General features: G+C 42.1%; 1 protein-coding gene across 3 annotated transcripts; it reads left to right on the forward strand.

Moving 5' to 3' along the window:
• Positions 1-3: 3 nt before the first annotated feature.
• On the forward strand, positions 4-7,279 carry NDUFAF1 (NADH:ubiquinone oxidoreductase complex assembly factor 1). 3 transcript variants are annotated; one of them, XM_064714008.1, is made up of 5 exons: positions 4-204; positions 1,417-2,034; positions 3,798-3,983; positions 5,148-5,222; positions 6,848-7,279. In XM_064714008.1, the coding sequence occupies exons 2-5, from the start codon at positions 1,531-1,533 to the stop codon at positions 6,986-6,988; spliced, it is 906 nt and encodes a 301-aa protein (XP_064570078.1). In that variant the 5' UTR covers positions 4-204; positions 1,417-1,530; the 3' UTR covers positions 6,989-7,279. The 3 variants fall into 3 exon arrangements, with proteins under 3 accessions (XP_064570078.1, XP_064570080.1, XP_064570079.1); XM_064714009.1 differs by lacking the exon at positions 4-204 and adding an exon at positions 357-619; XM_064714010.1 differs by lacking the exon at positions 5,148-5,222.
• Positions 7,280-7,518: the final 239 nt, after the last annotated feature.

Genomic DNA, 7,518 nt, shown 5'->3' on the forward strand with positions numbered 1-7,518 from the left:
GCCGCTGCCGCTGTTCCCTCGCGGAACCGCGCGCTGTCCCCGCGGCCGCTCCGCCGGCGCCCGGAGACCCGCGGAGATCCCGGGTCGCGCCTCGGCCGCCGCTGTGGGCGGGACGTCGGTGGCCGCCGTCGGTGGCGGCGCAACCGGAGCGGCGCGGTGCTCGTTCCTTGGCCGGCCCGGGCGCGGCAGACCCGGCGGCGGGAGGTGAGGCGGAGTGGGTGCCGGGCTCTGTCGATCACGGAGAGGCTAGGGGGTTCGGCCGCCGCCCCCCTGGCCTGGCCTCGCCCCTGCCCGCCGGGCTCCGGCGTGCGGGCGGGATCCGGGGCCGAGGCGCCGCAGCTGCCGGGCCGCGCCCCGGGCTGACGCTACCCCGGCGGGCAAGGCTGCTAAAGCCGTGCCGAGGGACAGGAACCGGGCTGAAGTAGAACGCATTCACGTTCTCCGCTCTCTTGTGGTGCTCGGGTGAAGCAATGAGGAGACAGGGCTTCTTGATCGAGAACTTGCTCCGATCGTGAAGTGCACGATAGAGCGTAATGTGGGTTTCTTCAGTGTAGCTTTAGACATAACTTAATTAGAGTGTGAAAATAACAGTAGTGAATTTTACAGCGAGTAAAGGAAGGTGAGTGACATATAGAGGACATGAGTGGGGTGCCTGATTCCATTCTTAAAAGCTCACAGAAGTTGAATGCAGGTGACATCGTTTTTGGTTTTGTTCTGTGGCATGAAAAAAAAAACAACTGACAAAAACCCCGTTTAATTTTACAAGTAAGAGAAAACAGCCTTTGTACAGAGCATTGAGCAGAATTTTCCTGAAGCCTTATTAAAATAAACCCATATTAAATTGTAGTCTTTCGTGTTAAACTTTTCAGTCTTTGCAAATGTGTCTGTAATCCTAACGCAGGTTGAGGATGACTTGGAAGAAGATTGTGGGACTTAGTATTTGAGAAGTCTTGTCATCTGTGTCAGATGAAATTGTGATTTTTGTCTGTGTGGCAGCAGCATCTGCCTGTTGTGAATTTGTGATTTTCATGCAGGAATGAAACTTTTTAGTTATATAGGTGTCATCTTTTAGAAACCTTCATGAGTTGTTTTTGCTGGTGTTATCCATAACACCTAAACTTACTGTTGGAAGGGATGAAGAGAAACTGATTTTCTTTTCTGTTTTCAGTTTTATTTGAAGTAGTTTACTTGAGTTTTCTTATTTGCATGGGGATTTTACACCATGGGGAGAAGGGAAAGCATAGAGTGGAAGTCAATAAATAAACTCAAGCTCTGAGGAAGGGTCGTTCCTGATGGTTTTTTTCATTCTGTTTTCCAATGACTTGGATTTCTAGCTAGCATTGATTATAAAAGTTAAATAATTTCACAAGCATCCCATATGTAATTTTTTATAACTTTTTCTCTTTTTCATTGAAGGTGAAGATCAACTACGTAACTACAGTAAGATAGCTCTGAATGCTAGTTCTGTTGTTGAATTGACTTTCACTCCATTAATTGCTTTACTGGTCGTGGATTCTTCAAGTTACCAGCATGGCTCTGGCTGTGATGCTGCTGGATGCTGCTTCCTTCCACAGTGCATGCTGCAGGCACAAGGTTTTGCTCTCCTCACTTGGACCTCTCCTCAGCAATTCAAAATTGTACAGCAGCTACAGGAGGCCCGGGGCACAGCCTGAGAAAAAACTGTCTTGGCAAAATGCTGATTTCAGCTTAAAGAAGAGCATTGATCACCTGAAGACTCACCTAAGTTTGCTGAAGAAGGAAACCCAAGATTACTTAAAAGGACCTGGAGGCAATCCATTAAGTCAGCACTTGTTGGAACAAACAAGGGTGTTGTGGCAGTTTAGGAGCCAAGAAGATTTAAATAAATGGGTTATTTCCTCTGATGTGGAGATCGGAGGGAAAAGTAAAGTTTACATCAAATTGGGTCGGAATAACCAGGCTGCTCTGCTATATGGAACCCTCAATACAGAAGTGCCTCGTGATGGGGAGACGAAGTACAGTGGATATTGCACTATGAGATCCAGACCAGAGGTGGTGAGTACAGCTCCGTGCTTGCACAGCTTCTGATTCTGGATCTGAGGGTGTTTGTGGTGTCCCAGTGACAGCAAGTGGCCTGCTCTTTACTGCTGATCCCTTTCAGGAGCACTGCATTTCTCTCAGACATGTAATTGCTGCTGTGCTGCTTGACCTGGAGGGAACTTAAATTTTTTCTTGGATTATGTACAACAGACAGACCTGTTTGCAGCATCCTTACAAATGAAGGATCTGGAATGAAACTTTATATCCAAAATTGGTATGATTAAAATAGACTTCTAAATCTTCAAATCTTTCTAAATTTGAAGTTGATTGAATGTGTCATAAGTAAGAATTTTCTGAGCTTTAACTTGGTCTATTAATCAGACTTTGTTAGGGTGAATGAAACATTTTCTCACAGGAACAGAAAGCAGTGCTTTGAAATGTACTTTTTAAAGGTCTGCCTCCTACTGTACATCAGAAAAAAAGCAAGACACAAATCTTTGATAGCTTAGAATTGAGCAAAATAGAACCAAAAATGGGTGTGCTTATTACAAACATTGCTTGTTTCATCCCTTATTTCTAAGCACCTTTAAAAGTAAAGGAACATTTTCACACACTGGATAAAATCCTTAAATATTTAATGTGTTCTCTTGCTTGTGTCTTGGCACAAGTGCTTAGGGAAAATAATTTCTGGGCCAGAATCTTGGGGAGCAGAGAATATGAGTAAGCAAAATCAATTGGTAAATGAGAGGCATATGAACAGTGATTAAAATGGTGGCATTAGATCAGGTGACTGGACCAAGTGGAGTCCTGTCTGAGTTAAACTCTCAGGGCTGCTACTGACTTGTGCAAATGTGACTCAAACTTTCACCTCCTCATTCTGAAGTAGTGGAGTGTATCAATCCATCCTTATTTAACTAGAAAGGCTCAAAACTGTTAAAACCATAAAATGAAGTAGCTACAGGCCTTATATTTATATATTCATCATCTACTTATTCTGTTACCTGCCAGATGAGTTGGTAGAACAATAGCTGATAGGTAATCATAGTAGTGCTGTGAAATAAAGGGGAAACATGTGAATTTTTGGTGCTAATTTTGACTTCTTGGCAAGTCTGGCCAAGAATAACCCTGCCCCCTCCCCCTCATTGCTCCAGGTGACTGCAGTGTAGCTCTCTGAGGACTCTTGGATATGCCATCATGCAAATGACAACATCAGGATTTTTCAGATCTTTGGAAAAAATTCAAGAAAGAAATAGACATGCTTGCAATCTTATTATTTTACACTGTTAACGAAAAAAAAAAAAAGTTGGAAAACATTAAATGTTCCCAGTTTTCATTAGTCTTCTGTTGGGAAGTTATCAAGGAAGATAAATTATTTCACTGCTTCAATTTCCTGCTGTCATTTCTGAATGATCTAGAACTGACCACAGAATATGAAACTTAGTGAGCTGCATAAGTGCTGATCTATCACTTGTGTAATTGCCTGGTAGGGAATTCAGTCCTAGCAAGGAGGTCTGATTTCTGATGGTTACGAGATTGTGGCTTATAATGAGAGTCCTCAGGCAGCAATATTGTGATTTGTGGTCTCTGATAGAGGGCTGACGGAAATTCAGTGAGCTCAGCAGCCGGGGTGATGACAGAGTAGCTGTGTTCACTGTGTTACAGTAAATGCTATCTGACATAATAACAAGGGCAGTGATCAAAGCAACAATGCTCTGGTCCTCATGATGAAAATGTCCCTCTATTAAGGAGAAATAATTCTATTTATCAATAATTTGTAGGGATCTTTTAACAGAAAGAAGTATTATGACTGGTCAAACTTCAACAGTCTGTATTTACGTGTCCGTGGTGATGGCAGACCTTGGATGGTGAACATTTATACGGACCCCTACTTCTCTCATCAAAAGGATGACCTCTACAGCTACTTCATGTTTACCAGAGGAGGCCCATACTGGGAGGAGATAACGGTGAGCTAAGCAATCTTTCAAACTGGTGAGACCATCTTGAGGTCCTGGCCAAAGCACAGGAAGGGGAATTCTCTCCACATTCACAGTTCATATTGCTGTCCACTCGACATTTTCATTATACAATAGACATGTGCCTTTGGCTTGGGAGTTCCCAAAACTGGACTAGGGGAGGGCACACTGTGCAATTGTGTTAAAGAATTGATCCACCAGGTATTTCTCTGAATGCCTACTGTTGGCTCTTACTGGAGTAACAGGATAGATATAGCAATTGAAACTTGGCAGGTGTTGCCTGGAATATTCTCTGTGGTAACCATTTTATCTGTAATGCAAATGAGTATGGGCTGTTGTAGGATTTGTTCCATGCAACAGGATTTGCTTAACTTGCAGCTTCTCTGGAGTCAGTCAGACTCAAGAGTTGGGGTTTGTCATTTGTGACCTTTGACTCTGTGACACAGAATAATATTTTTAAGTGTGAGTTGTGGCTCTTTTCTGGTGAAACTTGGGGACTTTTTCTAATTCTCTGATGACAGCTATAGGGAGGTTTGCACATCCCTATGAATTGGTGTTGAGTGCTCCATGATACCATTGTCCAGTCATGTGGGGACGGCCTGCTGTTCCGCAGACGAGGAGCCAAGAGGATGAAAGTTGGAGTGTCATTGCTGGCTTGGATGTTTTCCTCTCACCCTCACCAGCCCCCAGCCAGCTCGGCTTTCTTGCTCCCACTACTTTCAAAGAAATTTTTACCCTGAAATGCTTTGCTAGAGGTACCAATGTCTGAGTACAAAGTTTGCACTGTGAAATCCACAGCCTGGATACAGATGGGCTGTCAGTATGACCCCATGGTAGAGTTTGCAGTAATTTCTGGTTGAAATTTCCATGTTACTGGAAGGAGATATTCTCTCTGTAAGCAGCCACCTTCTGTGCTGCAGCCACTCACTGTGACCTGACAGGGCAGCGCTCCTGTGCGATGGCTGCGGCAGCACAGGACAGGGTGGGCCTGGAGCTGGCTGCCAGGGGCCACCTGAAAGGGTTAATGTGGCCCATCTCTTGTGCCAGTTTTATGTACCCAACTAATGCTAGTACCATGTTATTTTCTTTTCCCTAAGTTTGTTTTATGCACTGGTGACACTACAGTCTGATTTTGTTTTGTTTTGTTTATGTCAGATTCCATTCTCCAAATTCTTTCTCTCCAGTCGGGGAAGAGTGCAGGATAACCAGCATCCTGTCTGGTTAGACAAGGCAAGTTTTCTGTAGGCTTTATTTAAGATTTCATTTGAAAAGGCAGTATAAGGAGCACACAACTGCTCTATAAGAAATTCAGAATTTCCTTCAAGATGACCTGATATAGATAACTTAAAAATTCTCTAATGTTTGTGAATTTGCAGTTGAAGGGCTTCTTCATGTTATAAGGTACTTATTCTCATGTGTGGTAAGTGAAAACATATATGGTCTATTTAAAAATATTTACTGGGAGTTAAAGGGACAAATCAGTACTTGATCTAACTGAAGTTTTGTTGATGATTATTTTATGTATAGCATTTGACAGTAAAAATTATGCACTTGCAGTGTAATTTTGCAAACATGTTTTAAAGAAACCCAAAAATCAGGGAAGCAGTGTGAAGGTAGTTTAAGAAATCTTAATAAAATCTCTTGGTCACACACTGAGTATTTGGAGTTGGAAGGGACCCATAGAGACCATCAAGTCCAACTCTTAAATGAATGGCCCTCATGGTACTACTGTATGTTTTCCTAGGAACCTGGAAAGGCAGAAAATAATTGTTAAATAGGAATAAAAAAGGCAAGAAACAGTCAATGTATCTAGGGCTTGCAAAGGAATAGATTCTTTAGAGCAGAGTTTAGGTGACTCCTGTAGATTATCTGTAACAATGTGATTTGGAAAAAAGGAGCTTTAAAAACTCTCTGGACTCCAAAAGCCAAGGGGCTACTTGTAGAGCTTGCTGCTGGGGAAGGAATAGCATGGAAAGCATCAGAATGATCCAGAGGAGTGTCAGTGCATTTACCTTGCTTTGTTCTGTCTTTTATTTAACATATATTTGCAATGTAGATTTAGATTGAGTCCACATTTATTCATCTGACACATCCTAGACATTTTTTTCCCAGACTTACAGCAGCCCTTAAAATCATGGGCACTGTTCAGACCTGCACTTTCAGCAGGGCTTTGGGGCAGCTGAGTTTATGAGGTGCCTGCACTGGTGACTGGACTGAGCTGGTAATGCTGGAGGTGTTTTTTCACGTGTGAGAGCTGAGGGAGCATTTGGGCAAGCCCCAGGCTAATAGAAAGCAGGCATGAGCCACACAGTTTTGTTCGTATATTTAAGAACATTATTCTAACTGGGAAACAGTGGCTAAGAACCTTGTCTTACTATTAAACTCAGTAATTAAGTTTCCTACCAGCTTAAACTTAAATTCTAAAATGTCTGGTTGGGTGTTTTCACAGAGTAGATGCTGTATCACAGTCTAGAATGATCCCTTCCATCCTTAATTACATCTTTGTTTCTCCTATTAATGAAAGAATTGTGATTTTATGAAAATGTGTTTAGAAACTCAATTGTGATGAAAAGCATGAAGGATAAAAGTAAGTGTTGCTTTAGGCTTGGGCCATTTTAAATCGAGGGTTTATTTACACAGTGGTAGAAAGGCACATGTGGAGTCATTTCCCACTGGGGTCTGTGGTGAAAATGGGGTAGGGAAGTGTTCAAGCCTTAAAAAATGCTGCTGCATTTTAAACAAAACCAGTTTAAAGAAGATTGCTGTGATCAGCATGTAAAATAGAGAATTGGGAGATACAACTGAATTTGATTGTAATATTATAAATACTCTTCTACCCTCTGTCTTTTAACTAGGTTAGAACCCTTGGATTCACCATTGGAGATAAAGTAGATGGTCCATTCCAGCTGGAGATCGATTTTATTGGTCTGTTGAACGACAGAGCTCATAAAGAAAAGTTTGCCTATGAAGCATATGACAAGAACACTCCAGTCTAAGCTGGGCTGGTGTACTTTGGAACATTCTTCAGATACTTGGTTTATTTTTATAAAATACTTATTAACATGTGGCTTTTAACAACTTGAAGGGCCTATTAAAGAGATAAGTGCGTGAAGTGTGGCAACACTGGCATCTTTAAACTCCCAACTACAGAATAATGAAGAGATTGTACAAAGATGGATGGACTGCAATGTAGCCTGAGAGCAGTTGTGATGTTCTTAAAAAGTAGTGACTCTTCTTGGCTTCTATCCTGACCTTCACTGAAATAAAAGTATTTCATGAGTCTGTTCTTTTCTTGTCCAACACTTTCATTTTCTACATTGTGGTTTATTGACAGTTGTAAAACACTTGCACTTGCTAGTTTTTAACTGAAAAAGGTATGAGAATTAATACTCTGAGGACTGGTGTGACTCAGCTTCTGAAATTTACAAAGAGCAGCACCAGAAGTGGAAAAGGCAGAAGTATTTCAACCTTTAGCTTTGGCTCCTCTAGATAGCTAAAAAAAGAAAAAGCTGCCGCTGCCAAGATG

Source organism: Zonotrichia leucophrys, chromosome 5 (assembly GCF_028769735.1).
Source record: "Zonotrichia leucophrys gambelii isolate GWCS_2022_RI chromosome 5, RI_Zleu_2.0, whole genome shotgun sequence".
NCBI classification, from domain to species: domain Eukaryota; kingdom Metazoa; phylum Chordata; class Aves; order Passeriformes; family Passerellidae; genus Zonotrichia; species Zonotrichia leucophrys.